At 40.0% G+C, this 22842-nt stretch overlaps 1 protein-coding gene across 3 annotated transcripts; it reads left to right on the forward strand.

The window, feature by feature from the left end:
* The first annotated feature begins 1603 nt into the window (after positions 1–1603).
* sun2 (Sad1 and UNC84 domain containing 2) lies at positions 1604–21712 on the forward strand. 3 transcript variants are annotated; one of them, XM_033625048.2, is made up of 17 exons: positions 1604–1743; positions 12152–12260; positions 12419–12534; positions 12724–13107; positions 13200–13259; positions 13487–13558; positions 14907–15055; positions 15951–16001; positions 16123–16176; positions 16276–16314; positions 17126–17320; positions 17968–18105; positions 18344–18440; positions 19166–19281; positions 19494–19667; positions 20004–20093; positions 20913–21712. In XM_033625048.2, exons 2-17 carry the CDS (start codon positions 12154–12156, stop codon positions 21027–21029), a joined length of 1959 nt encoding a protein of 652 aa, XP_033480939.2. In that variant the 5' UTR covers positions 1604–1743; positions 12152–12153; the 3' UTR covers positions 21030–21712. The 3 variants fall into 3 exon arrangements, with proteins under 3 accessions (XP_033480939.2, XP_033480941.2, XP_033480940.2); XM_033625049.2 differs by lacking the exon at positions 1604–1743 and adding an exon at positions 7279–7414; XM_033625050.2 differs by lacking the exon at positions 13200–13259.
* Positions 21713–22842: the final 1130 nt, after the last annotated feature.

The raw sequence follows: 22842 nt of genomic DNA on the forward strand, positions 1-22842 counted from the left end.
TCACCATCCTGTCCTTGTGTCGGAATTGATTTATCTTCTTTAAAGACTTTGATGTCAGTTTAGTTTGCTTCTTGATCGGCAGTAAGAAAACCCTGCAGCATCTCTTGGAGCAGCCTCATTTTAAAGTTTTACAGAGGTAGATTTGGGGTTCTTGAGTGTCTTTACTGACTTGGCTGAGAGTTCAGGTGTATCGTTCATTTATTCAGCCCTCAATCCATGATTTAAATTGGAATTGAAAATCGAGTTTCAAGCATCACAGACAATAGGGTAATGCTTTCACACTCCTCATTTGACTTTGGTCCTTCACATTAAATTGCCAATTTAATGGTGCTTGATGAGCTTTTACACAGTGTAACAAGTCTGCTCGGCTGTACAGGACTCAGTTATCCACGGCCAGATGGCTCCGCTGTGTGTCAGCAGGCCTGAACAACAGCTGAAGGGAGTAATTTCATGGAGGGCACACACATCACCACTAGAGGGCGCCATGTGTTTTGTTATTGTCAGATGAGCTGTGTCATGGACCGCGAGCACGAGACCGGAAACAGTTTCAAACTGTACAGCATCATCTCTATGGTCGTGTACGAGAGAAAAATAAATAAATAAAAATTTAAAAGGGCTCTCTCTGTTATGGATTTTTATTTTATTTTAATTTGGTTTCTAATTAATATTCTTTTATTATTTCAACAAGACATTCACTCACCCTTTAGTTATATGAGAGAGGTTATTAAACTGCCTCTTTTGTTTGGTGTTTAGTCATAAAAATAGATAAAATACATCTTGATTGATCTCCAGCGGGGAAATTCAGTCGTTGCAGCACTACAAGGACAGTAATGAATACAAATAAGAGGTACAACTGCAATTAAAAAAAAAAAAAAAACAATAAAAAAAAAAACTATACAAGTAGCCTCGCGTCACCAGGCTCTTCACAAGACGACTTGGTGATAAAATGGCATGGTAAAATAACAATAATAACAATAATAATAATAATAATAATAATAATAATAATAATAATGATAACAATAATCACCATCATTAGTGTTATTATTATAAAATTGTAATAAAACCAAAACAAACAATTCAATAAATATAGATAGTAACAGAAATAAATAATAAGATATATATAAACTATAACAACAATAGAAAAAAAATAGAAACTATACAAGAGCGTTTGGAGATAAAATGACATGGTCAAATACTACTGATATTAATAACAATTAGTAGTAGTAGTAGTAGTAGTAGTAGTAGTATCATCACTGTTATTGTTATTATTGTTAATAATAATAATAATAATAATTATTATTATTATTATTATTATTATTATACCTACAAAAAATAAAATTGTTTTTGTAAAGTTTTTGCCGCTGGCTCGGAATGGTGACACAGACTTTTATTTTGTAAAGCTTAACCGGAAGTCTCGGTCTGTATAAAAGCTAGCTTGACTCTGCTGCTGTCAACATTGTAGCGGTGAAGCGTCCGAGCTGTCACAGAAAGTGTCGGTCCGTCTCGCTGCTTCAGCCCACAGTCATGCCATCCATCTCTAGACTTTACTCATCGAACACCCATCAATAATTAAGTTTCCGTTTAACGGACTTTCCCGGAGTTGAACTGGGCGGACATGTTTCTTTAAGCGGAGCCTGGTGGTCGTGAGGATTATCATTTCCTGACAGAATTTAACGGAGCCTCACTGTTGTTTGGCGTGGTGCTGTTTTTGTTCAACTGCGACAGACCTCACAACACAGCGAGGTAAGTTAAGGACACAGAGTAGAAACAGTTGCTCAACTCATGTCTGGTGTTGTGTTCGCCTGGTAACTTTGCTGTTGATATTTAAACAGTTAGTTTTCGTGTGTTGGTGCTCAGTGTGGATGTTCACTGTGTCTGCATGTCAGTTAATTAACTACCTGCTGCGGTGACAGATGACCGTTGAGTCGTTAATGAAGCTAAAGCTAGCTAGGTGAGCAACATTTCACACTGAGCTTACATTTATAACAAAATTATAAAGTATATTACATTATTGCAGTGCTGAAAAAATATGTATATGTTAAATTTAACATATATTGTTTATTTTACATTAACTGTTGCTAGTTAGCTGGGTTAGCTAAAACAAACTTTACTAAGTTAACTTAGCATTTAGCTAAGTGGGCTGCTAGCTTAAACTTTATTTAATGACTTATTATTCAATGTAAAAGTACAGTTATTCATCTGGGAAAAGTACTCAGTATTTTTATGAAACTGCTTATTAATTTAAACTTGTTATGTTGTAGTTTAAGCTGATACAACTGTCATGTAACCAACAGGGGTGTGTTTGAGGAATTTCTTAATTGATGCAACTTACAAAGATAAAGTAAAATAAACAAAGGTCTATTGTCTTTTTACAGTTTAGGGACTGTTCTTTATTTATCAGAGTATGGGGGTAGCTGGGCTGTGACTTTGTATTATTTTTATTTCATTTATTTTTGACCCTCCCCAAAGCCACAACTATTTTCCTTGAGCCTCCCTGAGTGACGTGACCCTCCCTCCACAATAGATTAGTTATAATAGATTTTTGAAACTTACCCTTTGATATTTTAAAGTTGAGGAAAAGCCTTACATTTTTACTCTTGTCATGCATGCTTGTTAGTTATCCCCTTAAGATGCACCACAGAGTGCCACAGGAAGTTATTCCTGCATGTGGCCATAAACCTGAACAACTCCTCCTTCAGAGTGTCAGTTGCTCTGAGTCAGTAGACTGGCATTTGGACTTTATTCACCTTCTGTATTCATAATTCATATGAGTGTATTGTGTGCAATTATTCTGCAGAGTAATATTTTTCAGTATACGACTTTATCATGCACACAATTGTACATATTTCTTATGTTTACTTTTATTCTTTTCTTGTTTATTCTACTGATGTATGTGTTTATAAAGTTCACACTGACAGCCTCAACACAGTGACGATATATATTTTATTTTAAATATTTTTATATCTGTAGTACTTGTGTTAAACACTGTAGCATAATGCACATTCTATTTTTTTATTAATTTTATTCTATTTCATTGCTTTATATTTACATACTCTTACTTCATACTATAAATCTTACTCCTTATAATTCTCTATTCTTTACATCAGAGCGACTGTAACGAATCACATTTTCCCCTCAGGGATCAATAAAGTAGTTCTGATTCTGATTAGTGCAAACGGTTTATTTTTGGCCAAATTTTTAATGACACATCAAAGTGATTTATTAAATGTCACTATTTTAAGCTCAGATGAATTATTATTATTTTATTTTAAATTTATTAATTTATTTCTAGAAATATTCGTGGCACATGATGTGTCCCAAGGACCGTCGGAGAAAAAAAAATTCTGTCTTTACAGTTTCTTGATGTGATAAATGGATTTGGACATTTAATGAAAACATGCACGTTCTCTTTAAAAATTGGTGATAAAATAAATATAAAACACAACCATTTAAATTTGTGTACCCCTCCCTTAGGCCAAAATAGAAAACAAAAGTCTCTTCCCAGTGCGTGAAAAATTATATGAAATGCCTCCCCCTCTTTGCACCACCCCTCCCTCCTAATAAGTAATGCACAGTCCCTTAGCTGTATGTGGATCTCAAAGGGCATCCAGGGACCACCAGGGGTCATTGAGGGGTTTCAGGTTCAAAGCTAAACTAAGATGAGAGTTTTGTTTTAAAGTTTAAGGCTTTACATTTGCAGCACAGTGAGTTTTGGAAAGTCAATATTTAATCGCAAAAGCTCATTTGGACTGGGCTTTTTTTTTTTTTGTCTAAATCATACCATATGCATTTGATTAGCCTTTGGGTTTAGCAACTTTTATTTTTTTATTTGTTTATTTCATTTAAACAACATTAGCATAAATTTTGCCCTTTGATTTGTTCTACCAGAGCTACTTTAAAGAAACAATTTCATCTGCAGTCCCTTGGCAGGTCTGAACTTTGATTTGATTTGAAATTTCAGTTTATGTCGTTTCAACACAGGGCTTTGTGTTTAGGTGGCAGCAACTTTTAATTGTTTACAATTGAACCATATTGTGATTCCATCATGATATCCTACAAAATTATAGAGATATTCTGACATACTGTTCTGTTGTCTCGTTTAAAGGTTAAAGAGTAAATATTAGTCAGAATCTCAGAATGAGATCTGAAAGAAATCTGGAGTTTATCATGCTCTATACTTAAGTTGTGAAGTGCCAGGAGAGCTGTATTCTTAAATTTACATATGTAAACTTTTATTGTTTTATCTTTAGTTTTATTAAGTTATATATAGCACTAGAACCACAATATTGCCGTGACAAATGGGTAACAGTTAGGTGAAGACTGTAAGATAAAATGAGTTTTGAGGTGGAACAGAGAACATGTTGATCCTCAGACAGCAGTAACTCAGCATATGCAGCACAGAAGAGAGACAGACTGAGACTGTAATGTAAGCATCAGGTTCACATTGATATAAACAGACCCAAGTAGGTAGCTGCTCAGTGAAATGACTGTAGCTTGTGTTTCCCCCTCTCTACTTTACAAAGAGCTCGGGGTAATTTGTCTACATCCAGTCCACACAGATGACTCATCTGGTCTGTATGTCTTGAGTCATATTTCACTGGCACTGTCCTAAAGTTAGCCACAGTATCAAACCGTTTGCCAGTTTGGACTGATTCTCTGCATTCCTGTCGTTGCCCGCTCATTCTCACTGTATTTACTTTCTTTCTTCCCTCAGCCTTTCATTCCTGTGCTTCTTCTTTTCCTTTTTTCTGCATTTTCCACTCATTAAGAAAACCCCAACTCCCTTGCAGGCTTTTAAACCCACAACTGTGTTTTACACATTTTCCCTCCTGTGAGTTCAAACTCAAATTTCCAACACACATTCCCCCTCTTTCACATTTCCCCCTCTTTTGTCACTCTGTCTTTGTTGTGCTGCCCTTCTCTCTGTATCTTCCCCTCAATGCTCCCGTTGCCTTTGTCCCAGTCTGCTCTTTTCAGTTTTGCTTCTTTGTCTGTGCCCTGTGTCAGTGGTCAGGATACTGGACCAGTTACAGTGCCCCACCCTGCCCAGCCCTGAGCAAACACACCCACTACACCTCGATTTCTACTCTCTCAAATTTTGATCCTGTAAAAGATGCCTGTGTGTCGCCAACACAGGCTTGCTTGTATGTAGCACGTGTGTATTTGGTGTCTTTGTCGGCTGCTGTTGAGTCACTGGAGTGAGTCCAGCCTGCATTAAGCAGAGCTCACACACTCTCAAAAGAATCTCACTTGTGCTTGTTTGAACATTTATTTATTACCCATGAATTCTGTAGAGGGATCTGAGATGGCAAAGGGATGGCTGAGGCTGCTCACTGGTGTTCAGGAGACAGTTTCACTCTCGAGTTTCGCTTCTAATTCACTTCCTGTGGGCGAAGCACTGAAAAGCACCCAGAGCTTCATAGGACAAATTCATTAAGTTACTGCCAGATGTGATGTGCCTCTCTTCTGCTGTCCTTCTGTATGATCAAGGGTAATTCTTCCAAGAGAAACACTCCAGATGTCCAATAATTTAAATTGAATGTTAGCTGTGCTCTACAGTGCGTTACTCTGGATGAACAACAGCATCTCTTGTGTCTCTTATTCCCACAGGAACTGACACAGGTGTCACTCTATCTATTAGGAGATGTGACAGTCCCACTTCTTCATGACTTTTCCATGTACACATGGATGAATGATACCTCAAGGACATGTCGAGTAGTGCAATGAAAGAGGGTCCGAAGTAGAACAAACACACATGCTTTCCCTGCAGCCCTTCAGTGGAAGAATAACTCTTGAAATTGAAATTCCGAGGCTCTTTAAAATTTCCTGCAACCCATTCCAGGACCAAAAAGGGCTTTCTAAGTTTAGAGTATAAATGGGCAAATGTAAAATGTAATTCAGCTGAGATCAATGAGAGGCCAGAAACATGTAGGAGTGTGGGATGGGATCAGACATTTCTACAGCGTTTTAGTAAGAAAACTGGTCAAGGACGAGGGTGTGAAGAAGGGAATAATGAAAAGAGAAGGCATAGCTTTGTGCAGGGATGTCCTCTGCTGTAAGAAGGAGGGGGTTGGTATGTTCACGAGGGGGAAAAGTGCTGAGCTAGGCTGCACTGAGACGCCATTTAAAGTGGAAGGGAGGATTTGAAGGAATTAATGTACAAACTGCTCCTTTCTCCACACTCTTAGCTAAAGCCTCTCGGCCTCTCGGCCTCCCGGCGCGCCGTGAAGAAAGAAATGCTAATTGTGTGAAAGAGAGGCGTTTGTTTGCTCAGCACAGATACAGGCTGTTGTTGCTGTGGAGTCAAAATATTTGTGACCCTTGTTGCTGTTTTTGTGTTTATCAGAGGATGTGTTTAATGGTTTTAAGCATGTTCTAATTTTGAAAATAATACATTTTGTTTTCAGTTTTTTGAAATACTATCTTTGAGATCTGAGGTTTGTGGCTGATATCAGAGCTGAATATGGAAATTAAAAACTCTGTTGCTTTGGCTGCTGGCAATGTCTGTGACAAAAGGAATTTTAGATACTTGTGCTACCACCCTTATTGAAAAATCTCAGTGATATGAGCATGAGAGGCTGATATGCAAAACATAAATGCAGAAACTAATTTGAATAAAAAGCCTGGTGGTTGGATAGGCACGAGAGGGGGTGTTACCATAAGTGCCCACATCCAGGGGTGAGAAATGGCTGCTGCTTAAACGCTGTTCCAGTGCAGCATTGTTGTCCTGTAGTCTGACTACTAAACACTTTGCTGCATGGAAATTGAAATGTTTACATTGTGTTTTGGAAAATAAGAACTCATTCATTGATTGTTTGCAGCTGCTATGGAAACATCAGTTCCTGTATGACAGTGCAATGTCCGTTTGTCTGTTGGCTGCGGACTGCTGTTGGGCGTACATGTGTGATGTTGCTATTATTGTGTGTTTACAGCATTGATACTGTTTGGTGATGTTCTGGCCTTTTTACTGTCTTCTGTCTGTCAATTTACATTTTTACATGACACTTAAAATGCTCCTCATGTGGACAAACACTGTAGTAAGGTTTTAAAGACATAGCAGTTGTGCATGAGTGAAATAGTCTTAATAGTCGAAATCAAATTTAGCCAGCTTAAGCCTCAACGCCCTTTTTAAGGGGTGGAGGTTTCTACAGTATGTGCGTGTCTGCTTTCAGACTGACTTCCTGTCTCTCTGTTGGGTACAAACAGCCACAGCTTCCCTTTCTGTCATCCTCTGCCGCTCTTTTCAGCAGCATTAGATAGTCACTGCTCTGCTGTAGTGTTGTCCCCGGCTAATGATATCAGAAGGCTAATTCGGACTGTAACCACTTTAGCTCCTCTGAGACCACAATTCTCTTTTTAATGGAGAGGATGCAGAATACTCTGTAAAGACTGGATCACAAATCAGTTTCTCAAGGTTAGTAGACTTTCTGACGGTGTGGAGTAGTGCCTCAGAGTGGATAGACGTAACGTTTATAACTTTCAAAATATGGTTACTTTCAAACATCTTACTTGTCTAAGTTGCAGAGATGCACCAGAAGTGAGCCAGAAAATCCAAGATGTCAAAAATGTTTCATTTTTCCTGGTGATGAGTCTGTGTGTGTGTGCTCAGTGTCATAACATGCACCTACGACATTAGGATGTGGTGCAAACTACTTCTTAGAGCTTTAACTGTCTGCTTGTGTCCCCACCTGGAGCTCAGACATAAGGAGAGACTACAGAGCAGCATTTCTGGAGCTAGTCAGATGAACTTATCGATGACATTTAGCAGGATGGACAGTTGAAGTCGGATGAATCAATACTAAGACCTTTTTCTTACAGCACTCTTGAAATAGTAGTATACTTCAATAAATATGTGTTGTTTTTTCTATAATATGAATATGTGTAAGTAGCTGTTGTTTACAGTCTGATTTCTGCTGCATAGAATTAATGGATATACATATTGGTGTTGATATACAAGAGGCCGCTATTTACTTCGTTGGCCTTTCCGTTTAATTCACATTAATCTAAGGGGTAACATGTAAGTTTGGTTGCGACAGGAGACAGCACAGCAAGCAGCAAAGCTTGTGAGATGTGGTTTATGCTAATCATGTACACTGTAAGAACACACTGACCAATCAGACTGCTCTACTTAAGATGCTTGTTACATAATGGTTGTGATGGCAACATTTCTGAGAGTAAGCCTGGCAGGTACTCTCTAAGAAACATGATGAACACAATGTAGTGCAGCTGAATTCAGGTTACGGTCTTTGCTATCATCATCTACATCACCTGCTGTTAAACTGTAAATGTTTTCTTCACTTAAAGTATGGTGGGTCCATTAAGGTATGCTGCATTTGTGTTTTTGTCTCTGTAGTATTGCTTTGTGCTATTTGTGCTCTATATGTTTCTGCAAGTAGCACACAAACAGTGCATTTCTTTGTTCTTTAAGCTTGTGTTTAGATGCATTTGTTTGTGTGTTGTGATGTTTTATCTCTTCTCTGTAAGTCTCAGCAAGTGTTTGAGCAGCAGGATGACTCCTGTAGATTAGCTGGATTACAGACTCTGGAGATTAAGCAAGAGAGCATCTGTCAGAGACTTTACTACTACCACTGCTACATCAGCTGCTACTGTACCACTGCATCTTGTACTGTACTGTATTGGTTACCAACTACTGCTACTATCAGTCCTGTTATCTGCTACTATTACCACTGCTACTTAACTAATATATGACTGCTATAACTGCTGTTGTGACTTGTGTTAACTGAGCTACCACGGTGACCACTACTGCTGGTACTGTGGCTGCTACTACTTCAACACTTCTACTAACTGTGCTGCGTTTGTGACTGATACTTTCAGTAGCAGTGCTAGCAGGGTGCAAAATTAACTTTTTGTCCACCAGCAAATTGAGATAACTATTTTTTTATTTATTTTTTCGGTTGGTGAGTGAAGCAAACCCACGAGCCAGCATTTGGCTAGAAATTGTTCTAATTTTGTAACCTGACTACTACCTACTTCCTCTAGTACCACATGTACTGTTATTATTTACTGCAGCTTTACCCTACTTGTGCTACTGCTACTGTTAAAATATAACTACCCGCTGTTACTGATGCTAGTAAACATGGGTTACAGTTGTACTACTGTAGCTACTAACTAGCATGTCACAAGTTGCTGTTGCTACTGCTGCTCTTTGCACGATGTAAAATGGGTTGAATGTAGGGGTGCACGATAATGGATTTTTTGCAGATTGACGATATGCCGAAATGTAACAATTCATTTGACTGATAATCGATATATCCACTTTTTTCCCCACCTAATTTTAGTGATCATCAAGTCTCTTCTGTAGTGGAATTAACATCATATTGTGCATGCATACTCTCACGTGATGGCCCACCAGCAGATGGAAAAGAAGATTAAATCAGTTCGCACACTGCAGGGCTCCAATGCTCAGTCGAATTTACTAGTCTAGTCATCAGACTAGACTAGTCTGATGAAGAGCCTGACACTCGAAACATTACTTATATTCGAATAAATTCGACTGAGCATTGGAGCCCTGCAGTGTGCGCAAACTGATTTAATCTCCTTTTGTATGCACTGTTTCGGCTCAGCGCCGGTCTGTTTTTGGTTTGGATGTGCGTGTGGACTTCTTTGTATGTGATCCACCAGCAGATGGAAACATGAAATACAATACTTAACAATGTACAGTACAGGCCAAAAGTTTGGACACACCTTCTCATTCAATGCGTTTTCTTTATTTTCATGACTATTTACATTGTAGATTCTCACTGAAGGCATCAAAACTATGAATGAACACATGTGGAGTTATGTACTTAACAAAAAAAGGTGAAATAACTGAAAACATGTTTTATATTCTAGTTTCTTCAAAATAGCCACCCTTTGCTCTGATTACTGCTTTGCACACTCTTGGCATTCTCTCCATGAGCTTCAAGAGGTAGTCACCTGAAATGGTTTCCACTTCACAGGTGTGCCTTATCAGGGTTAATTAGTGGAATTTCTTGCTTTATCAATGGGGTTGGGACCATCAGTTGTGTTGTGCAGAAGTCAGGTTAATACACAGCCGACAGCCCTATTGGACAACTGTTAAAATTCATATTATGGCAAGAACCAATCAGCTAACTAAAGAAAAACGAGTGGCCATCATTACTTTTAAGAAATGAAGGGCAGTCAGTCCGGAAAAAAACTGCAAAAACTTTAAATGTGTCCCCAAGTGGAGTCGCAAAAACCATTAAGCGCTACAACGAAACTGGCACACATGAGGACCGACCCAGGAAAGGAAGACCAAGAGTCACCTCTGCTTCTGAGGATAAGTTCATCCGAGTCACCAGCCTCAGAAATGGCAAGTTAACAGCAGCTCAGATCAGAGACCAGATGAATGCCACACAGAGTTCTAGCAGCAGACCCATCTCTAGAACAACTGTTAAGAGGAGACTGCGCGAATCAGGCCTTCATGGTCAAATAGCTGTTAGGAAACCACTGCTAAGGAGAGGTAACAAACAGAAGAGATTTGTTTGGGCCAAGAAACACAAGGAATGGACATTAGACCAGTGGAAATCTGTGCTTTGGTCTGATGAGTCCAAATTTGAGATCTTTGGTTCCAACCGCCGTGTCTTTGTGAGACGCAGAAAAGGTGAACGGATGGATTCCACATGCCTGGTTCCCACTGTGAAGCATGGAGGAGGAGGTGTGATGGTGTGGGGGTGTTTTGCTGGTGACACTGTTGGGGATTTATTCAAAATTGAAGGCACACTGAACCAGCATGGCTACCACAGCATCCTGCAGCGACATGCCATCCCATCTGGTTTGCGTTTAGTTGGACGATCATTTATTTTTCAACAGGACAGTGACCCCAAACACACCTCCAGGCTGTGTAAGGGCTATTTGACCAAGAAGGAGAGTGATGGAGTGCTGCGGCAGATGACCTGGCCTCCACAGTCACCGGACCTGAACCCAATCGAGATGGTTTGGGGTGAGCTGGACTGCAGAGTGAAGGCAAAGGGGCCAACAAGTGCTAAACACCTCTGGGAACTCCTTCAAGACTGTTGGAAAACCATTTCAGGTGACTACCTCTTGAAGCTCATGGAGAGAATGCCAAGAGTGTGCAAAGCAGTAATCAGAGCAAAGGGTGGCTATTTTGAAGAAACTAGAATATAAAACATGTTTTCAGTTATTTCACCTTTTTTTGTTAAGTACATAACTCCACATGTGTTCATTCATAGTTTTGATGCCTTCAGTGAGAATCTACAATGTAAATAGTCATGAAAATAAAGAAAACGCATTGAATGAGAAGGTGTGTCCAAACTTTTGGCCTGTACTGTATGTAATAATCATTCATTGTGTAAATTAAGAAAAAGAATGTTGGCTGATTCTTATCATTCGTTTTAATACTGATGACGTCCCGATATTATTGTGCATCTAACCTAACTACTACCTATTGCATCTACCACTAGTACCACATGCACTGTTACTTACACCAGCTTTACCTACTGGTGCTACTGCTACTGTTAAAATAACTACCCGCTGTTGCTGATGCTAAAACCCTACCTACGACTGCTCCCACTAACTAGCATGCCACGGGTTGCTGTTGCTACTGCTGCTCTTTGCACCAAAAAAAAAAAGGGCTGAATGGCATCATTTAGGGTTTTATAAAATATAATTATGTGTACCATCTCCCAATTTATTTTTTGGGGGAGGGGGCCTGTCACTGTAAGACAAGCATATTTTTAAATGTGTGTGTGTGTCTTCCTTGTTGGGACTGATGTGTTAGGGATCCAACAAAAGAAGCCGTGAGAACTGCAGTTATGGCGTAAGCTTGAATCTGGATACTCCAAGTAAAGTTTTGTTGGTCTAAAAAAGTATCTCAGTAGACAGAAAATAGTCAATATTTTGTTGACGTTAGCTATCGTCAATTCTGTGTGATACATTTTGTTGGTTTTGTTAGCTTAATATGTGTTTAAAATAAGCATAAACATGTATACAGTATTCTGAACACAATGCAGCAGTGTTCCTAAAGACTTCACTCCATGAAACTGAAATTATGACATGTAGCTTATATTGAGCTGAGCTGTGTTGACCTCCTCCTGCCAGCATGTTCTGATTTTCAGGAGTAAATTACTGATGAATTGTATCTTATTATTGTTCACTCTGTTTCTTTCAGCCATGTCTCGTAGGAGTTCTCGCCTGGTGTCCGGCGGCTACTATAATTCAGATGAAGAATCTGATTCAAGTAGTGTGACAAATATTTCCTACCGTGAAAACCCTGTCAAGTAAGTAATTTTAAGTGTGTGTGTGTGTGTGTGTTCGCACGTGTGCTCCTGTATGTAGTTTTGATTATAGTCACCAGCTCTGATTTACAAACTGTAAAGATAAGTAATCTTTGTCCTTCGCCCCATGCCACCTTCCCGTGTGTGTTTATTATCGACAGGGTTTTCAAGAAGAAGGCAGGGAACCGCAAGGCCGGCTCCCGCACCCCCAATAGAGCCAACAGCAATGCTAGTTCTGTCAGCTCAGAGCCGCCTATCACTGCGGGCCAGTATGATGGTAAAAACAACACAACATCCTATCACTGCAAAAGTAATAGACATTATATGCTGTCAGTACAACTCCATAAATAATACACCATAAAATAAATACATGATAAAATGTCCATTTTCTTTTAGAAAAGTCGTAGCCAACAAATTATCTGACTGTTGCTCTCTATTTTTGTTTCATCTCCTGTCTGCCCCACAGGCCTGAGTCCTTCTCCCTTGAGCATTCAGACTCAGCCGACCATGAGGACGTTGCCGTACATTTCCACCACAGCCACCCCTCGGCCACCCCTGACCCCGTCATCAAGCCGGGGTCAGACGCCCACACGCTGCCCCTCAGTACCTCCAGAGAAGGGCCCCTACACTGGGATCTGCAGCTCCAGCCAGCCAGGATTACACCTCAGACCCAGCAACAAGGAGCTGAGTCAGAGCGGCGTGGACAGCTCAGGGTACTCGTCCTCTGAGGGTCCTCACAGGAAGCCCACAGCCACCGCCACCAGTGGTACCAGTAGAACCGGCAGTGACAGTGAGGCTCCCAGTGCTGGATACAGAAGCAGAATCAACAGTGCCTTCGTTAATCTAATGGGTGAGAACTGCAGGGCGTGTGTGTGTTTGTTTGCATGTGTGTGTCTTTGCATGCCTGTTTATTAATCTCGTCATTTTCTTTATTTTGTGTAGACTCAAGTAAATTGATGGCCGCTGCAGCGCAGTCAAAAATAATGCATGTGGCAGCTTTAGGTATGGGTTTAGTGTTTGTATTTAAGTTTGTCTCTATTTGCACGTGTATGAACAGCATGTGCATGTTTTTCTAACATTGTTTAGAGGATTTGTGGAGCATGTGTTCACATTTTCACATACATGCTGCTTTCACATGTCAGTAGGTTTGTGTTTTCACAATCTCTGCATGTGATTTGGCTCCAGCTCATCGAAATCCCTCTAAATCAACCTTTTTTGTGTCCCTGCAGCTAATACTTCAGTCAGCAGTCGCATGAAGAAGGCTTGTTGTCTGTTTCTCCTCCTGCTCCTCATACTTCTATGTAAGTGACATAAACATTTTACATATTCAAGTTTGCATCTACTATGTTTTTAGAGCTAAAGCTAAACTTGGTGACACCTCATCCCCCCTTGGGACATCTAGAGTTCGTAGTTATGCTGTGCCTTAAATGTTACAATCTAGGTTTCCCATGTTTTGTTGTGAGAAAGTGACATTTTAAAAATACCTTATCTCTTAATGTTTGCTTTGGAAAATCTCACTGACTAGAAAATGTTTAACATGATGCTCATAAAGTTGCTAAAAGAATGCCAGTGATTGCCAGAATGCCAGTTTTGGTGATTGCTCTGTAGTTTTTATAATTGTGTATATTTTTAAAAACATTGCTTTTTGTAGTGTGATAATGAAATTCCTACAAGACTTTAGCCCAGTTCAGACCAATGATTCGCAACGAGATGAAGCCCTTTTAGAACGTTGCACAGAAAAGTTGCAGCAGTATAAACTGATCGTCTGAGCTTGACTCAAGCTGGCTGATGGTGTCACCTGCAAGTCAGCTGGCCATATCACCGGTGGCTGGTCTTCAAGCTTGAAACCTGTGACTTCTAGTGAAGTCCGCTGGTCAAGTCAAAATGACCTCAGCCGGCATGTTCGCTTGCTGAAGCAGGTGCTCCGTCCCTGCTGGACCCTCTGTTTCCATCCTCACGGTGTGCCGTCGTCAGACAGTGGGTCGCTGCTGCTCGCTGTATGTCCTTATGCCCAGCCCACACACAATCTCATTAACTGATTAAGTGGTGCTGGTTATTCATATTATTGTGGTGTATTTATTATAAATACAATCCATGTGATGCTTGTTTTGTTTGTTTTTCTCCGTTTCATCACTACCACAAATGCAGCTATAGTCAGTATCTCATCATCACTATCCTCATTCATGTTTTAAGAAAAATGAGCCTGAAAAGCTGGAAATCAGAACAGAAGTACAGAGAGTTGTTGCATAAAGATAATGCATCGTCTCATCTAGGTGCATCGGTGTAAACCACCAGGTTTGCAGAACAATACTGCAAGTAGTTGTGTGTTTCAGTTTGTCTTGTCGTGAATCTTTGGTCTGAGCTGGGCTTTAGATTTGTGGTACTTGGGGTTTCCCCCAAAATACTTGGTTGGCAGAGGTGGCAGCAGGGTCCGCCCCAAAATGTGTGCGTCTTTGACTTGCACGGCCGCAAAGCTTGGTCTCATCTGCCGCGTGTCCCCACCATAGTGCGACTGAATGAGTCACAGTAAATGTCAGTCATTACAAGTTTCACATGATGAGGACTTTGATCTTAGAAGGTTCATGAAGCCTGATGATGATTACTTTGTGCAGACTATTCCTAAGGCAGCATTCCTCCTGTTTTCTCCAGGTCTTTGGTTCCTTCTTCCCTGGTTTAGCTCACTCTTCTCTCGCATGGCTGTCACAAAGACCCCGTCACAGACAAAACCTAAGAGTCAACCTGTTCTCCCAGCCACTCCTCCTCCTCAACCCAGCACCATACATCCTACACCCGTGGTGGTAGGGCAGTTAATCTTCATCTTACTGGTTGTCACTGGTGTGTGTGTGTGTGTGTGTGTGTGTGTGTGTGTGTGTGTGTGTGTGTGTGAGGGTTAAATTTAAATTGATTGACATGGATGAGTGGGTGGGTGGATCAGTAGAGTACTAAGGGCTGTTGCAAATGTTTCCTAGCCTCTCCATATAACTTCAGCTTTGCCACTGAGGAGTTCAGATCCTCAGAGTTCTTCCCTGTTGTGTAACGCGTCCATTCCTTCATTTACATTTTGCAGGCCTGTACATGAACAATGTATAGTATTTATTTCCTAGCCCAATGTGGGAATTTATAAGAGTTACATTGACACAGCAGAACTGTAAGATGGTACGAGAACACACATCAGTATTAATAGACTACAGAGAACTGGTAACCAAAAGAATTCATTTAAAAGAGAAGGAAGTGTACAGCCCATTCTGTTACGAGTCTCAAGTTATAAAAGATATCTAAGTTTCAAGTGTCATGTTGTTGTGTCAGACTTGTTGGCCACTCCGTAAAGAGGTCAAACGGATGGGTCTAAAAACCCTCGGCCATCTTTTAAAGAATTTGAAAAGCCCACAAACACATGAAGGATTGATTAAAGGAGCTCTATACAGTAGTCAGAGCATTAATTTAGCAGCAAACAACTATTAGCTACGTAAAGATAGCAATACCCCCTCAGCTGCTAGCTGCCAGCTAACCTCCATGTTGAGAACTGTAAGCAGACAACCTCTGAACCATAGATATGCTCTGAATGTCATATTGAGCCCCTTTTATGTGAGCAACTATAAGACAAACACCTATTTATTCGAAGGTTGTTGGCATGAAACTTCAAGGTCTTTTTCATTACCTCGATGTAGTAAGAGTCCTTTTTACCCCCTCTAGGATCCAGCTGTTGTCTCTGCTGTTGTGGAGGCGAAGATGCAACGTCTTTTGGTAAGACAAAGATCATCTGCAAATCTTTAAAAATGACAAATCACATATTTTATTTGGGGTTGTTTGCATGAAAATGTGGGGTCTTTTTTTGTTATCTTAAGAGTCTTTTTTTCCCCTCTAGGATTCAGCCGCTGTGTCTGCTGCTGCTGTAGAAACAAAGATGCAGCGTCTTTTGGTAAGACACGAATCGTCTGCAAATTCTAATGTGTGATTTATTTGCTACGTCAGCTTCTCTTTGTTTTTGGAGTGTAACCTGTATCTGTGTTTGTTGCAGGAGGAGCAGCAGCTGAAGCAGCAACAAATTCTCTTTCAGGTGAGGGAATCTCACTCTCTGTTTCTGCCTGTTTCTTTCTCTTTTATTTTCCTTGTCTTCTCTCATTCCTTTCCTCTTGTAGGAACAAACTGTGTGTGGTATAAGTCCTGCCTGGTGAGGCCAGGATGGAATTGAGAGTGGGAGTAACATCAGGGTCAAAATCCAGCCTTGCTGGAGTGACATCTAGTGGTGGTAATGGGGAACTGCAGGGGATACAAGCTGATTTTCTGCTTCATTTGGTAGCTTTCTTGTTTTGTATTGTGTAACTTACGTGTACTCTGGAAGTTCAAACCTTTCCCAATCCTGGACAATTTTCTACCTTGTTTTTGCAGACAATAAAGGCATCATTCATGATTTAAACAGATTATTTTTACCTTAAAACATTTAAACTTATTATCTGTTGTAGGTTTAGGGTAATATATAAAAAAACCTCTAATTTTAATAGTGATCTTTATATAAAATCCATGAAAATAATCCAGCAGTAATTCCTTGGTCCAAGCTATATCTTTATGTCTCTGTTTAATTCAGTAGGAATGGTATGTTTTAGAGATGTTGCTTAGAAATGCAAAACAAGAACTAGCTTTTTAGAGAGTGTGAATGACGTGACATCTGTGCTACCAAGAGCTCACTTCCCATCAGTTATGTAATGTTCAATTAGACCCACGGTCTCGACTCAGCAGTAACCTGTTACACTGCAGAGCCTCTCGACTGGTTGGAATGATACTCCCTACCCTGTCACTGCCAAACACTTATCCTCTGAACTCACCATAAGTCCAGTAGTGACTGACCCTGTCATGTCTTTCTCTTTCAGATGAAGGAGAGACTACAGCTGGACATGCATGATATGAAAACCAAGCTTGAGACTTTGGACTCAGACAGTTGGCTGCGTTTGGAGCAGGAGCTTGCGGAGTTGGGCAGGCAGATGGTGGATCACCAGACAGACAGTCGCTCCGCTGCCACCAGCCTCAGCCTTAGGATCCAAGCTTTAGAGGCCCAGAATACTGAGGTAACCACACTGGTAGACATTTACACAACGATAGACTCAAAGGTCCAGTGTGTAAGATTTAGGGGGATTTAGTGGCATGTAGCGGTGAGGATTGCAGATTGCAACCAGCTGAAACTTCTCCTGGGTGGAATTCCTTCAGCATTCTTTGTTCAGGAGGTTTGTACCAGGAGCCAAATTATCCACAGAGGTCTCTTCCTCTCATAAACAAACAGACACAGTGATTTAAACAGGTAAATACACAGAATAAAGCCGTTTCACATTAAAAAAATCTGTGTTTTTCTAACACTGCTCGTCGTGAAAGGGCGTCTAACTACGGTGCCCCACACTGAAACTATTAAACTACGAATTACCCTATCTAGAGCCAGTGTTTGGTTGGTCACCTCCGTAGACAGGGACCCGCCTTCTGTGTAGATATAAACAGCTCATATTCAGGTAACAGACACAACAGTTCTTACTTTCAGGTGATTATGAACTAAAGAAAATATACCTATTATATTGTATTCCATTTTTGCAAATATATTCCTCTAAATCCTGCACACTGAAAGACGGAGCCATGCATTAATCCTGTCTTTTGTTTATATCATCTTCCAACCTGACATGTTTCCTTTACATAGTGTTGCTATAATCTGACTGTTTGTCTCTTGTAGCTGTTCCAGAAGTGGTCGTCCATCCAGCTGATGCCTCCTCCTGCCCCCTGTCCTGATCCGAGCACCGCCCCCGTCCAAAACCAACTCACTCCAGAGCTCCAACAGGCCATGGAGAAGTGGTTCACTGACCGCATCAAGGTGGGTGGAGGGACAGATACTGGAGATCATTCTCAGGACTTGTACCGGCTCTGAACCCATATAAGCCTTATCACAGCACAAGAAAATCTGTTATAGTCATGGTGATAGACTTTAGTTTTTTATTAGACGTCTGAGCAATACTGCTTACATGATCTGATTTCAGTGTTAATGTGTATGATCTATTAATGCATATATTTATATATACTCATGGTTTGTACTGTATGTAAATGTGAATCAGGAGCAGGATGCTGTCAGGCTCGGTGATAAAGGAAGCTGCTCAGACTGTGGACGTCCCATGGCTGACAAAATGGCCGACTTTGCACTGGAGACTCAAGGTTGGGAAAATCTCCATGTCACTTTCACTTGGCTTTATTTACCAATATTTAATAATTATAATAAACTTTATTTATACAGCACTTTTCATACAAGAAATGCAGCACAGAGTGCTTCACATGAAAATAGACATAATGGACATAAAACAGAAAAGTCGCAAGATGAATTATATCATAAAATCATAGAATTGTAAACTATAAATCATTAAATCAAGTAAGATTTTAAAAGAGTTGCAGCTAGCTTCCCGGATATCTCTAGGTAGTGTGTTCCATAGCTTTGGGGCGTAATTGACAAAGGCTGCATTCCCAATCTTCTCCTGGCTGTTTCTGGGAACCTCCAATAAACCAGCAGCAGATGATCGCACTGTTCTTGGAGGCAAATAGTTAACAAGGGAGTTAGCAATGTAGCTCGGTCCCAGCCCATTTAGGGCTTTGTATTCAAGGAGGAGGAGCTTAAAATCAAATCTAACTGTAACAGGAAGTCAGTGCAGAGCAGCTAAGACTGGCCCGACGTGTTCTCTCCTCTTGGCTTTAAATAAAGGCATGAATCAGTTTTTCTGCATCTTTTTCATGTAGAAATGGTCGTACCGTCGCTATGCTTCTGAGATGGAAAAATGATGATATATGTGTTTGCATTAAAACAACAAAAAGCAAAGATATATTTATGGCTTTAAACTCTTATTTTCTATTGTGTGTCTGTGTGTGTGTGTGTGTGTGTGTGTGTGCAGGTGCCAGTGTGATCAGCACCAGGTGTTCAGAGACGTATCGTATTCGTTCAGCATGTGTGACCCTGTTTGGATTCCCTCTGTGGTATCCATCTGAGAGCCCACGCACTGTTATTCAGGTTTGTAAATGTTCTCTCTGTTTTATATCTGACTAGCATCATCTCAAATCTGTTTTATTCTCCTGGACAAATTGATCATCCTGTCCGTATTTCTATATTTTCCCCTCTGCTCCCTTTTCCTTCTCTCTCAATGTTTTCTAGTTCGTAAAAGATCATACAGTTTTTACCACTTGGCAGGACACCAACAGCTCTGTCTCCTCCTTCTCTTCCAGGGCTTCCCGGTGCTGCTCCCAGGGAAATGTTGGGCGTTCCATGGTGTCCAGGGGATTCTTGTGATCTCTCTGTCTCACCCCATCACTTTAACTCATGTGACACTTGACCACCTGCCACGCTACAACTCCCCCACCGGCCACATCGACTCCGCCCCCAAAGACTTTGAAGTCTATGTGAGTGCTCCCGGTCTAGAAACACAGCCTGACAGCCTGTGACTGCTGTTGCTTAAAAAGAGGTTTACTGAACTGCATGCTCTCTCTTAGCAAACACAAACCCTCCTTAACCTCGTGTCTTTTAATGTGTCATTTAGAAAAAAATAACAGTGTAATGTTTTTTAAAAACACATAACTTTAAAATGAATATTTTGGAAAAGCGTTGGCTGTTTGGCACTTGTATGCTCTTTTGCAAGTCTATATACAAGCTTTCATTTAATGGACATATTTCTACTCTAGTTTGGAAGTCATGGTCAGTACTCTGACTTAGGTGTGATGTTGCCTTTTCTTTTTCAGGGAATGAAAAATGACACAGAAGAAGGAACACTGCTGGGAACGTTCACTTACGATGAGAACGGAGAGTCAACACAGACGTTTAAGCTGCCTGTGAGTTTGAACCAGAGTTTTAATTTAGTGTTTTTGATAAGTTTTTATTTTTATTTTATTTTGAATTTTTGTTCTCAATTCAGTTTAGTTTCAGTTATTTTATATATTTTTTTCATTGTATAAAAATGTTTAGTTTCAGTTTTGTTTTTATCAGTTCCAGTATTAGTTTATTTATTTATTTATTTTTTTTATATTGTGGGTGTATTTTACAAGGGCAATATACAAGACACTCAGACAATAGATATTGCAGTACAAACACAACACTTTGTGAATGCAATTGACTCCCAGTCATGTAGGCATTACAATCTCAATAGACCTATGCACCAACACTTCCTTATGCTTGTTGTGTTGGCACATTTGATCAGATTTACAAAGACTAAAACTAAAGACATATCCTGTATATTTTTCTAGTTAGTTTTGTAAATACACAACATCATTTCAGTTAGTTGCTGTTTTTTCTTAAGTCTGCTTTTTGTTTTTCACTTTAGTTTACTAAAATGTTGTTTCACACCTAGTTGTAGTTCTCAGTTTAGTTTTAGTTTACTATAATAACCGTGGTGGGAATTAACAAATATGAATAAAGCATGCCCTATCTACTTCCTGTTCTATGTTAAAAGTATGAGTTTAACTCAGGAGCTTGTTGCTATTGATGTGTGTTGACTGTAAAAATACAAACAGTCTGACATCTGTTTTCATCTGTCTTTCTTCATCTTTATCCCTCCTGCACTCTTACACTCTAACATTTTCTGTCTGTCCCTTTTTATTCTTCTCATTCCCTTTCCTCTTGTGTCTCCTGTGCCCTCCTCCATCCTCATACAGAACCCCAGTGATGTGGTGTATCGAGTTGTGGAGCTGCGTGTCCTCAGTAACTGGGGTCATGTCGAATACACGTGTCTTTACCGTTTCCGCGTGCATGGAACGATCGCCTCCACATGAGACGCGGCACTCGCTGACCAAGACGAGACGGCTCATTCCAACATATCAGTTAATATCTTTGCATTGTACTCTATTTAAAGAAAAAAAAAATTTTTTTTTGCATATGATGTCATCAATCTGTGCACTGTCCAGATGGAGGGCAGGCAACTGGGGGCAAAGACTACAAACACTGCACAAATGTTCCAATTGATCAAATTGAGGAAAAAATAAGGGCCACTTTAAGTTCCATAAATAGTAGGACGTAAAGGGGAGAAGTTATTAAAAAAAAAAAAGTCACTGAAAGAGCAGCAGATCAAAAACCTTCATCTTCAGTCTGGAAGATTGGAGTCAACTAATTTTTTTTTTTTTTTTAATTGTGAAACAAGACAAGATACATGTAAGGACACGTGAAATAAGGCTACATACATACATACATACATACATACATACATAAAGAGACATATGACATGACGAAACAACACTTAGTGACTGTGGGTGTGTGAGTGCATGGGTGTGTGCGTGTGTTGTAACTAATGAACGACAAATATAAATGGTGACGACATACATAATAATAGTAGTAATGATAGTAATGATGATAATAAAAAGAAGTAATAATCAACAACAACATTATCGTCATAGGCATTGAAGGGGGGAGGCGAAAGAGAAAATAAACAAACAAATTAAGCGAATAGAAAATAAATAAATGAATAATAATCATAATAATAATGAAAATAATAAAAGTGTATATATACATACACACATATACATACACATACACACACAATAATCATCATCATCATCATCACACACAAAAATCATCATCATCATTGCCATTATCATCATAATGATGATAATAATGATAAATAAATAATTAAACAAAGGGGGATAAATAAAAATAAAGGGAGGAAGAGAAGTGAAGGCTCTGCCTCGGATCCCCACGCAGCCACAGAGCAGGCCGACCCCGCCCATGTCAACTAATTTTAAAGGTAAACATTAAAGCATTGTGTTGAACGTACCACGAGTTGGATGCAAACACAATGTCATGTGACAACTTCTCTGTCTCTTGCCATGACCCAAATTTTCAACGGCATTCCACCAGACTTCTGGGAACGGGTGACTTGGTAGGTGGAAAACAGTAGCTAAAGTTAGCTAACATTAGCTAGTAAGGTTAGCCTGACAGCGGTGCATCCATGTGCTAAGTTAACATATTAAAGACAGGAACATTCAAGACTGATTCATACTTGGGCATTCAACACTTTTGAAGAGTGCCACTCGACAGAAACTAAACAGTTGTGTGACTTTTTCAATGAATGCTTCATTGAAAGGTTTCAGTTGTCTGCATGATAACCAGAGACCCCCTGCGTTTTTTTTTATGGTCTGAGTCTATATCTGTTTCTGTTTAGTAAAGAGTAATCTGCACAGACAGCGGCTTAAATCCCACAAATATCCCACTGTATATGGGTTTATCTTAATAACCTTTTATTTATTAGTTGATCAGCCACCAGTCCGTCTGAGCAGCAGATTCCCCTTACTCTCTGTGGTGGGCGGGGAAATAACATCAATGAATCAATAAACACAAACACAGTTGGTTTCCTCCCATGTTGCTGACATGAAAACTATTTTGGTTCAGTAAATGTCTGCTGTCAGTCAGCCTGGTGCAGGCAATGTTCTGACGATGCCTGCTGCCTGCAGGTTCATCCAGCCCTTTTATATTGTCACTTTCCTCTATATCCAGTTCACAGTGTATGGATTCATCACTTCCTGCCCTCCATCTGAATTTTGCACGTCATAGTCACGTGATTGCAAACAAGCTATTTGATGGTCCGGTGTGTTC

The sequence above is a fragment of the Epinephelus lanceolatus genome, chromosome 3, assembly GCF_041903045.1.
Source record: "Epinephelus lanceolatus isolate andai-2023 chromosome 3, ASM4190304v1, whole genome shotgun sequence".
NCBI classification, from domain to species: domain Eukaryota; kingdom Metazoa; phylum Chordata; class Actinopteri; order Perciformes; family Serranidae; genus Epinephelus; species Epinephelus lanceolatus.

Bases quoted from the DNA above. Each gene is read 5' to 3' on its own strand.
- sun2 (XM_033625048.2), top strand. From the start codon at position 12,154: ATGTCTCGTAGGAGTTCTCGCCTGGTGTCCGGCGGCTACTATAATTCA. The intron at 15,056-15,950 runs GTAGGGCAGTTA...TACCCCCTCTAG, and splicing joins TACATCCTACACCCGTGGTG to GATCCAGCTGTTGTCTCTGC. The intron at 19,668-20,003 runs GTGAGTGCTCCC...TTTCTTTTTCAG, and splicing joins CCAAAGACTTTGAAGTCTAT to GGAATGAAAAATGACACAGA.